This window comes from Hippoglossus stenolepis, chromosome 13 (assembly GCF_022539355.2).
Source record: "Hippoglossus stenolepis isolate QCI-W04-F060 chromosome 13, HSTE1.2, whole genome shotgun sequence".
Lineage (NCBI taxonomy): Eukaryota > Metazoa > Chordata > Actinopteri > Pleuronectiformes > Pleuronectidae > Hippoglossus > Hippoglossus stenolepis.
In genome coordinates, this window is record NC_061495.1 from 2,461,329 (window position 1) to 2,473,705 (window position 12,377).

At 44.5% G+C, this 12,377-nt stretch overlaps 1 protein-coding gene across 1 annotated transcript in view; it reads left to right on the forward strand.

Annotated features, from left to right (window-relative positions):
* The first annotated feature begins 406 nt into the window (after positions 1–406).
* The window catches only part of itgb5 (integrin, beta 5), a 34,749-nt gene continuing 22,778 nt past the window's right edge, over positions 407–12,377 (forward strand). The window contains exons 1-9 of the mRNA XM_035174068.2: positions 407–971; positions 2,344–2,429; positions 2,613–2,820; positions 2,957–3,206; positions 3,944–4,112; positions 5,320–5,481; positions 7,704–7,799; positions 7,888–7,977; positions 9,880–10,014. Coding sequence (XP_035029959.2) covers positions 890–971; positions 2,344–2,429; positions 2,613–2,820; positions 2,957–3,206; positions 3,944–4,112; positions 5,320–5,481; positions 7,704–7,799; positions 7,888–7,977; positions 9,880–10,014 — 1,278 coding nt within the window. The 5' untranslated portion in view covers positions 407–889. The remainder of the gene's footprint in view (positions 972–2,343; positions 2,430–2,612; positions 2,821–2,956; positions 3,207–3,943; positions 4,113–5,319; positions 5,482–7,703; positions 7,800–7,887; positions 7,978–9,879; positions 10,015–12,377) is intronic.

Below are 12,377 nucleotides of genomic sequence, written 5' to 3' on the forward strand. Positions count from 1 at the left end.
GGGTCCAGCTATGTGAGACTTTTTACCATGTCAACCACTAATGGTGTTTAAGTAAACCCAGATGAAAACAGCTCCCTCTTGAGGTAGAAGAGGCTGCACAGCCTTAACTGACTCTTACGAGTATGGGTACCTACTGAAAGGTTTTTAAATATTTTGTAAAATAGCACAAACAGAAATGCATTCATAGATATTTTCTATTGATACATTTTTTTCTATTTGCATGTTTTCTTATTTTTGCACGTGTTTTCTTGATTTGCACAGAATTTTCTCTATTTGCATGATTTTTCTGAATTGGCACGTTTATTATATGTGCACGTGTTTTCTTAATTTGCAAATGTATTCTATTTGCACGTGTTTTCTTGATTTGCGTTGGTCTCTCTCGGCCACCGTACCTCAGCAGGGTGTCGACTCCAACATGGAGCTCACAGTCCTCCGGGCAGCGAAGGAGTTAATGTAATCTGTGCCTGTGGATGGGCGGAGATTGCAGCTGGGAATCGAACTGGTCCAACGAGCAGAAAGTCGCTGCAGGAGTTGGTGTGTTTGTGTCGAGGCCTCGTCTGGAGCTCAGGGCTCCTCCGTGTTTGGACCGACATGTCGGAGGAGAAGCTGCGGAGCTGCTGTCACAGTCTCCGGGGGAAGTAGTGGAGACGTGGAAGTCTGCCGGAGGATTTTCCCCGACAACACACAACCGACAAACGGATGATCCCTCCGGTGTTCACCCTTCGTTATGAGCGCAGATCCGTGGAGCTGCCGGAGGAGACACGCGCGCGTCACTGTCGTGGTTTCCACGCATCATCGAGTCCAGCGAGGGGTCTGATGGGAAAGTAATTAAAGCTCGTGTCGGGCAGAGATCGAGATCAGACGTTTCACCAGCACGACGAGTGGCACCATGCGCTGGAGCCCGGGGACGTGGATGTGGCGCGCGGCTCTGTGCTGCGCGCTCCTGCAGACCTTTACGCACCCGGTCCGAGGTAAGAAGGACGGTGTCCTCCGTGAATGTGTCCTCCTCCGCCTGTGTCCACCTTCATACAGAACCCAGCTGTGCACCAGGGTGTGCAGCTCGGACCCCAGCAGCTGACCCGGGACAGCAGCAGCTGACCCGGGGCCACATGGAGGCGACAGGAGCCTCCGTGTGCGGTTGTTGATGTTTGCTGTGTCGACGCTTACACGTGTCACTGAGGTTCTGTGAATTTGCATCGAAGGAACAGGCCCCGAACATCAGTTTCCAGACATGAACTCTGGAAAAATGTCCGGAACAATTGAGTCCGGACATTTGTCTTTCACATGTGAAGCAGCAGCAGGAGATTGTCCGGGTCTGACTCGTTCAGAACAACGGGGAAATGTGGAGAACCTGCGTTTTCCCATAGGAAATGTTGTAGCATCTACGAGAGGCTTAAAGGTTCAGTGTGTAGAGTTTAGTGACATCTAGTGGTGACGTTGCATGTCGCCAAACATGAAAGAACTTGTGGTTAACTAAGAACTAATTCTTGCCAATAAATCCCTTTCACCTGAACCTTCAAGTCATAGTTGAAGTAAAAGTGCTTGAATATGAATTAGACGGAACAGCTGTTCCTGTGGGTTTCTTACTGGCTGATATTTATGTGCTTACGTTTGATGAAACATCACTGAGGTGTCACCACACCCGACTTACACTTGACCAGGTGTGTGTGTGTGTGTGTGTGGCTGCTTTTATATTGTGATGTATTGTCGAAACACTAGAAGCATCAATACAACACTAGAATATCACTCAGAGCACGTATGTCCACCGAGGCTGAACAATCCTACATCGATTATTCTTATAGTATAAGAATATACTCTGATGACTTAAATACTTTATTTATCCTAAAACATAGTTTAAAATCCTGCAACTCTGCATCTGCACCAAACTAAAACTTGTTCTTTTAAGTTTAAAATTGAAATAGTGATCCTGCTGACAAATAAACCGGCAAACAGTCCAAAAAGAAAAATAAGTACAAACAGCCTGTTTTGCACTTTAAAGAAAGTGATAAAACCATTTCCTGGATTCCCACTAATGTTTGAAGTGTTCTTTGTTTGCCCACGTCCCGTCCTTCCAAGTTTAAAGATAATTGGTTCAGTAGGTTTTGAGTCATCCTGCTGACAGACAGACAAAGTGCACTGGAGACTCCTCGGTGGAGGTAATGATGGACTTTCCAATACAAGTAATAAACTATAGCTCAAACCAAGAAACGCTACAATTATGACTGTTCTGGATCAGATTACATGACTGTGAACAGGGTTTTCTGTTGTATTCAGATTTTAAGTCCTTCCTCACCCACACTCCTCATTTTTCATCCCTCTCCACCACCTTCACCTGTTTCTCAGGTCTCAACATGTGTATGAGTGGCAGTGCTACGTCCTGTGAAGAATGTCTCCTGATTCATCCCAGTTGCGCCTGGTGCGCACAAGAGGTACGACTCACCCTCTGCATTGTTTTCTGGATTTATTCTGGAGAGTAGGTGTGTATGCACGAGTGTGTGTTCAGCTCTCTCTGTGTGTTGGGAGTTCCAGCAGTTTTCACAGAGGTGGAACAGTAGCTCACGTGTGTTTATTATATCTAAAACTCTTTCTTTGATTCGGTATCCGTCCTTCAGGATTTTGGGAAGGGGCGAACTCTGACGTCACGGTGCGATTTCCGTCAGAACTTGGAGAAGAGGGGCTGCGAGGCTCGGTCCATCGAGTTCCCCACCAGCAGCTTCTCAATCCTGCAGAACAGACCCCTGAGTTCGAAAGGCTCCGGGTCCAGCCAGGACGATGTGGTTCAGATTATGCCTCAGAAAATCTCCCTCAGTCTGAGGCCGGGTAAGAATCATAAACATTTAAAGTGCGAGAAAAAACCCTGAACGAGGACGAGGGAAGTTAAAAAAAGTTTTCTTATGAATAATTCACGTTTTAACGAGTAAAGCATCTGAGAGATTCTCTCCACCTGCAAATCCAGGAGACCAGACGTGGTTTGGCCTGCAGGTGCGGCAGGTGGAGGACTACCCGGTGGACCTCTACTACCTGATGGACCTCTCTCTGTCCATGAAGGACGACCTGGACACCATCCGGAACCTGGGCACCAAGCTGGCCCAGGAGATGGGGAAGCTCACCAGCAACTTCAGGCTGGGCTTCGGCTCCTTCGTGGATAAAAACATGTCCCCGTTTTCCTACACGGCGCCCAAGTATCAAGAGAATCCATGTAGCGGGTGGGTAGTGGACGCAGGTTTTACTGCTGGATATCATTGTTATTTACGTTCAGTTGTAATTTAGCTAGATCTGTATTTACTTGACTAGAATGTGCTGCAGTAGACGAAGGGGAAACCTCCCTCTAACACCACACATTGTGTTTTGTACCTTCATGCTTCACGTATCGTTCGCATCCTGCAGCTTGATAATAGACAGTTTTTTTCAAAATGGCCCCTCTCCTCGCTGGCCGGTCACGTCTGTTGATGAGGTCAAACTGAAAAGGAGCAGAATAGATGGAGGGTAACAAGCTGTGGCACACGATTATTGCCCCGGAGGTGACACTGCACCGCTCTAACTCGCTGCCCGCCATCACGCATCACTTCCCATCTAGGTTATGGCCTTGGTTGTGTGCAAGCATGTGTGTGCGTGTGTGTGTTTATCAGTCGCACACAGTCAAGCACAGCAGGGAAATGTTAAAGGGATAGATGACCCCGAACCACTGACTTCTGCCGCTGCTCATCCTATTTATAAAAGAAGAAAACAACCTAGATTTGAACTGGATCCCATCAAACTCTCATCAAAACAATCCTGCTTGTTTTCACAAATCAAATCAGCTTCACCACGTTTTCTTTATTTACATAACCAGCCTCGATAAACACAGATGAAACTCAAAGTGTTTTTGCTGCTGTGTCCTGATGTGACTCTCGGAGGAAACACCTCAGGGATCTCTGCTTCTCTGTCCCCCCCCCCCACACAGATACAAACTCTTCCCCAACTGTGTCCCCACCTTCGGTTTCCGCCACATCGTCTCACTGACGGACAAAGTGGACCGCTTTAACGAGGAGGTGCAGAAGCAGATGGTGTCTCGCAACCGGGACGCACCAGAGGGCGGATTTGACGCCATCCTGCAGGCCGCGGTTTGTAAGGTGACAAACTTCCCTTAATCCTCATTAGTTTGTGTTTAGTGCCCTTTGGAGATCGAACCATGACTTGGCTGCTCTTAGCGACAGCACACGTTTGGTTTTAGATGGAGAGGAAAGCCGCTGTGAAATAACCGAGATGCCCCCGTGACAAGCGTCTGGCCTATTTGCCTGTTAATTAAAAGCACCATGGGGGACAAACAGGAAGTGCAGTCTGGTGCAGCTGGTTAAACAGGAGGACGAGTCACTGGCAGGCTCAGTCATATCCCTGTTCTCCTCTCCCCAGTTTAATTGTTTTCTACAGGAAGAGAATGACTCCCTGCGAGAAGCTGCTGCCTTGTAATTTACTCCGGCTGCACTATTTCAAACACTCTGGTTAGGAGACTGGGTGTGTCCCCTGCCGTGATTGATCCGGCTTCATTCGCTGGTGGTCAGACATCAGATGTTGTGAAGATTACTGAAGCATGAAATGGGATATTCTAGAAGAGGACAGATATGGGACCCTTTATTAGCAGACAGCAGAAAATAGTCAACTATTGAGGCTGTGTGAGAACATAAAGGTCAGAGTCAGTTTCTTCTGCGTTCTTCATGTGTGAAAGGAAAAGTAAAGTTCAGACTTTAGAGTTATTACTGAAAATGGCTGCTGGGAAAGCTGAAAGGTTTTCGAGCTTAAAGATGCCGTTGGACATGATTTCAACTTCAGTTGTCTTTTGGTTGTTTTAGCCTCATCCATGAGTTGAACTCAGGAAATAGTCAGTGTCAGGTCTGGATGCAAAGCTCAGCCTGGTCACACAGTTTCTCTCCAGTGAGAACACAGCTCTGTTGTATACTGTACAGACAGAATAATGGAGTAAAGCCCTCTTCTCTGCTCACTGGTTGACATGTCATGTTTCTTTAGTGTTGTGCGTTCGTCAGCACTCTGTCAGACGCTCATTCGGCCGTTGCCGGTTGTTTCCCGTTGATAACCAACCAACCTGCTGAACTGGCTTTGGTGACTCAGTGTTGTTGTCGTGTGGTTGTTTGGACCAGTGGCTCCTTAAACCTGCACTAAATGTGTTTGTGTTGTCTTTCCAGTCATAGTGGTTTTAATAATGACTTCTCCAACCCGCTCTTTGCTCTAATTGTGATAATAAAACCAGAGGAGGAGTCACACCGTTACATTTTAACACTCCAACAAACCCCTGGGTTCTAATCTGCTGCACATCTTTAACAGGAGGAAATAGGTTGGAGGAAGGGGGCGTACCACCTGCTGGTGTTCGCCACAGACGACGTGCCTCACCTCGCTCTGGACGGGAGGCTCGGAGGCCTCGTCCAGCCTCACGATGGGCGGTGCCACCTCAACGACAGGAACGAGTACAGCGCCTCCACAAAGATGGTAAGAAGAGCTGCTGATTGGGTTTGTCTCTCACAGAACACAGCGTTCATGGCTTTAGAAAGTGTCTGAACAGTTTTTAAGATGCTGGACCAACAGAGCAGTAAAGATGATGGATGGTTGAATGCAAGACCCTTGAAAGGTTGAAATAACTGTTAAAATCAGGGGGACGCCGGCTTGGTCAATATCTGTATGTGCCCCTATTATCCCAGATTTGAAGGCAGCACATGCACCCTGCAGCTTTATTACCCTTAAGAAACCTGAAACCTTTATGTTGCTGTAATAATAATAAAACAGAGCATTGTTCAATAAATCTCAGGTGCGTTTTCTTTACAAAGTCCAGCTGTGAATGGACGTTGGAATTTCCACAGTTTACTCAAAGAACGACGAGTAGATATGAGTCTGATTCCTTCGTGGAGAACAAGGTTGTTTTTCATGCCTTTAACCTTTTAAGGGTTTCTGGCTCCACTTGGCTCGTGTCCACATCTGCATTAGAGATTTCAGTTCGTTTAATGTCCGACATGTTCAGTAAATCTGTCTCATTCCAAAGGAAAAGCTTGAGTGAAGGCAGCTGAAGTTAAAAACGGCAACTTACTTCAACCAGACGACCTGAGAACACTCACTTATTAAGAGCAACAGCCTGTGGTGGTGGAGGGAAGGGCCAGTGCACGCTGTCTCACCTGGAGGCTGCCGGTGAAACCACAGAATTCACCGTGGACTCGCTGCAGTGCTGCAGAAATGAAAATGTGTTTGATTCTCAACTGAACTCAAACTACTGACCTGAACCCGTGATTCCGTTTGGATATGAGTTAAACTGCCAATCAGGAGCTGGTGGAATTTTTTCTTCTTAAATTAAAGTCAGAAAAAAAAGGAACACAACTAAAGTCTTTCAGTCATAATAAGTTCATTGTGTCAGCACAGCTGCTTTGGAAAAATAGATCAGAATCATGTGGATGCTGCCGTGCTGCAATTTACTAAATTCTTTCCGTTTGGTTTATTTTCCTCCTAAAAATACAGTTTCGAATTGACACGAGTGACGGTATAGAAACATCACTGTATCAGGAGGAAGGTTATTTAATTTAATTCAATTTATATAGAACCAAATCATAACATACATTATCTCTCTTTACATAGTGAGGTCGAGACCTGAAAGATCAGAGGAAACCAACAGTTCCCACAATGAGCAGCACTTTGTCGACTGTGGAGAGAAAAACTACTTATTACGTCTGTAGTTATGTAAAGAAAACACTGATGCAGCTGAGCTGATATTATGGTTTGTGATGCTTTAGAGATTCCCAGTAACAATATTGATTTGTGATTAATAGTTAGCATTCAAATATTTATGGATAATATTGGGTCTTTATGTTTGCTGATGTAGAAACTTCAAGTTCTAATTCAAGTTCTAAATGTTTAGTTGTATTTTCTTTAAATTTCATTTATGTTTAAACTCTTCCTCTCCAAAGCAACATGTTTTATATAATTGCTGGTGTGTTATTTCGAATATGACATATTTCCTAAAATTCAATTAAACAAGTCTATCTATCTAAATGTTTGCTGTTTTGACTATATTGTTATATATTGAATATTAACCTCTGTATTATGAAGCATATTGTATCAACAATAGTCTTTCTAATAAACAGACAGATTAAACAAGTGAATTATGTATGTGGGACATAAATACAAAGAAAAGACCAAATGCAATCAAACAAATGGAACTTGAATTAAGAACATAAACATAAATAATGTGTTTTCTTCTGCATTGTTTATTCTGTAAATTGAAAGTTTTCATACTGGTAAAACATAAACACTGAAACCAGCTCGTATTGGTGGTTAACCAGCCAAGCGATTCCTCCGTCGGTCTCTAAAGACCCAGTTGGCTGTGAATTGACTCTTCTGCAGAAAGCTACTGAAACTCTCATTTGACTTCAGCAACACAGATGAACCTCAGACAGAGACTTTGTTGCATCCAATGAAAATAACCACGTCTCAAAGTTTCAGATTCTGAAGCTTTTCTCTAGAAATAAGAAAATTCCTCGACCTTTACTCCCAACACACACAGCTGGGAAGGAAAAGAACATCAACATCCGTTTGCAAGCTTCCTGACCGGAAACTACTGTATATACAGCAGTGTAGTGTGTATATATATATATATGTATATATATATGTGTCAGTATAAGTGTGTAGAAAAAACCCATCTGATGCCTCCTGCCATCTTCTCTCTGCAGGATTATCCCTCTCTGGCTCTTCTGGGAGAGAAACTGGCAGAAAACAACATCTTTCTCATCTTCGCAGTCACAAAGCGACTCTACGTTATTTATAAGGTATTTATCATTTATGATTTGAAGACGTTATACTCCTCCTGCTCTTTTTTTATTATATGACACTAACACTTATCTCTTATTTACACAGAACTTTACTGCACTCATCCCTGGAACCACAGTGGAAATCCTGGATCAGGACTCTAAGAACGTCATCCAGCTGATCATCACAGCCTACAATGTGAGTGAGCGGCAGGATTTCCTGTTTGTGTGCTGTCAGAGAACCGAGAGAACGACGGAGAGGGATTTGAGAGGAGAGATAAGAAGAAGAGGGGGAGGAGGAAAACTGAGGGAAATTCTTTTAAAGTCTGTTAATGAGCCTCCGGCCGACACAAGCTGGATTTCTCATTCTGCAGCGAGGCCGGAGTGTTGACGTGGTTTTAACAGCTGGCACTGTAGTGATGCTTTTCATATTTCTCAAAGCAGAAGTCAGTGAATCTATTAAAATCTAGTGAATAATTTCGAGTTGGAAAAAACTCCACATGTTTTAGTTTCAGCTTCTCGAACGTGAGGATTTGTTGTGAGCTGACTTCATTTGCTGGTGATTAAACACATTTTAAAGATGTGGCCGTTTTCCACCATATTTACAGAACATTTTCCAAAAGCAAAGCAGCTGTTATAACTGAGGATCTTCACAGTGGCTCAGAGAGAAGAATCTGGGGGGTTGGAAAATGATTAATAGGAGAAAATGCACTATAATCCAATAGATTAGTCGGTTTATAGTCGTATCAGGACATATTTACCACCTGAATTTGAATGCAGCTTATTAAAAGTTGAGGAGTTTAGAAATCATCAGTCAGACACGAGTCTGCATCAAGGGCGAGCGTTGGGCTGATGGACTCACATTCTCTTTAACCAAGTCAGATTTATTTATGTTGCACATAAAAGCTTCATGAGGATGGAAAAGGAAAAACAAGAGAAATACGCAGCAAAAGACACAGAAGATAAAAGATGAAATGACGACGGACATTAAACGAATCATGAGACAGAATCGGGCTGAATTAAATACGTTTGACTTTCAATTAAATTAAAATGAATGTGGGACGGTCTGCTTTAGTTTTTAATGAGACATATGATGTTTCTTTCCTCTTGTTGGTCTGATTAAAAAAAGGGCAAGACAATTAACAATTAATTAATTAACAATTTAAAATCAACTAATATGGGTTTTCCAGAACAGGAGTGATATGTGCAGTGTTTCTAAATCCTCACTCTGTCTGACCCATAAACTGAAGTCTGATATTCATCTCATCGCTCTCAAGCTCTGCAGCCACTCAGCCTTTCCATGAAATGTTTTCCTGCGTGGGTGTTCAGAGTTCGCCTCGCCTCGCTCAGGAGGAGCTGCGTCGTGACGGCGTTTTCTCTGCGACAGAAACTTGTGTCAGACACAGACTTGCTGCGCTCGGCGTGTGGTGGTGGTGGGGGGGGTGGAGCTTGAATGAAGTGCTTTGACTTGACGGCCTTTATTAACATTCCAGCTGCCACATCATATCCACCGCTCCGGAGTTGTTAGCTCGATGAGCTTTGCCAAACACTACGAGATTATGTTGTGTAGCCGACTCCTTTCTCTCCGAGTCTTGACTGTGGCACGAAGCGGCGTCTCGCTGTGACCGTGTTCAGGGTCAGAAACGTCTAATTGTGTGTGTGAGGGAGAGAGAGTGAATGAGGTCACACTCGCCCATGTGCACCAAGTACGATCCTGTTTTATCCCTGACAGCAAACGTGCATGAGCGACTGTTGCGTGGAGCCAGATGCAGCTGGCTTTGCACGCAGCCGTGGAATTTCACATGCACACGCACCCAACCTGCGTCCATGCACAGCTCTTGCGGTTGTGGTGAGATTAACTATAAAAATGTGCCTAACCAGAGCAACACATTCCCCATGTTTCCCTCTTTTACACTCCAGAGTTACAGGCATGAGCAGATACACTGAGGTGGTTTTAATATAAATGTCAACGTATTAACGTGGCTGCAGTTTCCAGTTTATGTGCACTGATAAAAAATCCTGTCTGCGTTATCGTAGAGGAACCCTGTGAGGATTTATTTTAACGTGCCCCTGATCTTCCTCCCTGGTTCTGTCTCCTCAGAACATCCGCTCTAAAGTGGAGCTGTCGGTGTGGGACCACCCTGAGGACATCGGCCTTTCCTTCACCGCCACCTGCCAGGATGGGACGCCGCTGCCAGGCCTCAGGAAGTGTGCCGACTTGAAGATAGGAGACACCGTGAGTCCCCCCCCGTCCACACTTTGTCCTCTGCAGCTCCCCTCACGTCATACAGTACATGTTTTATTCATCCTGCTGGACCTGAGTGTTCCAGCAGCTCGGTCGTCTTCACCTACATCGTTTTACTTTTTCAGGTCATGAAAAATGTATCTGCAGCTTTAGGATTTCACTTTTATTTTGCTGAACGACCTTCTGAAGTCAGTGGTGTGTGTCGGCTGTGGGATTTTCCTGCAAGACGTCCACTGGCTGAAGACGCAGGATAAAAAGTCCCTGGCTTGTTCTGCCAGAGTTTTGGCAGAGTTTTGCTGTGATGAGGCCAAAGTGAAGTGGAGGGGGAGGGAGGTTTATTTTGCTTTTCACTGTAACCAAACACCTTCACTGGCACCTGAGGAGAAGTCACAGTGACTGGCTGAATCCACACGACTGCATTTTAGATTCAAAATGCATCACTGTTGTTCATACGGAGTTTTCTAGAAACTGAGAAGTTTGGAAACGTTTCGGGCCTCGTTTGTTTTTGTTGCTCAGAACTCGTCGACCGGCGATGAAGGAACTTTTAACCTCTTGTAGTTGATCCAAGTTAAGAAATCCCTGCTCTTATTTTTTAAACATTGCTGTTCCTCAAAGTATTTTCTGTAACGAAGAAACCAACTGCAAAGTGGACGATCTACTTCCTGTTTACACCACATGACCAGTACGTGACTGTAAATAAAGATGATTGACATAACAGCTCCACTAAAGTGAAGCCTGGTCGCCGGCTGCAGGTGAGGTCATGAGGTCGTGAGCCATTCCTCCTCCATGTCAGTGGAAAAAAAATCAAAGAACACATTAAATAAATGTTTCTTAAGATGATTTCGGCCATTTCTGGATAGTTGCAGGAAGTGGAGACATTTTGTTCATCTTTATTTACAGTCTATAATTATAACTGATATTCGGCTTAATTGTTTCTGCAGAGGACAGAGATTTTTTTAATCTTTTTAGTTTTAAAACTAAAAGATTTGAGCGTGGATGAAGTCGAACTGAAGTGGGGGGGAGGGAGGATCATTTAGCTTTTCACTGTAACCAAACACCTTCATGTGACCGACTCAGCTTCTGACTTCTACTCCAGGACATTAATTTTATTACCTTCTCCAAACCAGAAACCATTTTCTTGTTTTTCCTTGTCGTGAATATCCTCTTCTTAAAAAAAAACTTGTATTGGATTGTATTTCAGTTTCTTGCATGATGCTCATCTTCTGTGTCTGAAAGCAGGAAAGATCAAGTTATCATCACCCCACTGTCTTGGCACAGACTCTTCATTCCTCCGGGGATATTTTCTCTGTTGCATCTCAGCTGGTTTCACTTCTGGGTGGATTCAGCTGTGAGAACAGCTTCACGTCTCCCCCTCCATCCTGAGGCTGTGTTCACACCAGCAGCAGCACGATGCAACAACATTTTCCTTATAATCATCAAGGCCTGAGGATAAAGTTGACTGTTAGCTGTGGTGTCTTTTCAGGACCCGTCTCTGTGTCTCTGCTTCGGTGTCACATTTGTCTTCAAGCTCATAGATCTCAAACTGGACTTTCTGCTCGTTCTCATCAGCACCTGTCGCAACACGCACGGGAACATTAACACACCCCGTGCATTTTTAAACTGTTTTATTTTAAGCCTGAGCATTTCCTCAGGGGATTTATTTCTGTGTTTTCTGCTCTTGTGGTTGTGTTGCTCTGAATGTTGGAGGAAGTTCAGCTGCAGCCAAATATGCAGTGAGAATATAAATTAAGGGGAAAAGAGACAAACATCATCAGTTGATTGGTTTTTAAACCCTCAAACAATAAATCTCTTGAGCGGTTTTCACATATGAACTCCAGAAGATGTGACGTGACATTTTCACATTATCATGTGAAGCGGCAGCAGCAGGTTGTCGGGTCCGACTCGTTCACAACAACAGGAACATGTTTCTGCTGTGGAAAGATCAGTGTTGTTGTTTACAGCTCATCCACACCGGCGTCGGCCCTCATCACCAAAAGCTCTGGAATCTCCTCGTGTTTCCCAGTTGACGTCTTCGTCTTCTACGTGTACGGCTCCTCTTCTTCATCCTCAGATATTTGTGTTCTCCCAGTTTCACGTCCGTCACGAGTTAGAAACCTCGTCAACACGTCCACTCGCTCACTGGGAAGCTTCCAGAAACTTCCTGCTGTATTTTCATCTCTATCCAGTTGTACAGAGAGAACACAGGGAAGGGGGGGGGACAATGGAGTAAATGTTTGAAGTATTTGAAGTCCGTTGGCATCAGCTGCTTTCAGCCCAGTCGGAGGGTTTTCTCTCTCTCCCAGAGATCAGGTGGAGCAGGATGATGGGACATTTTAATCACTTTGAATTTTGCA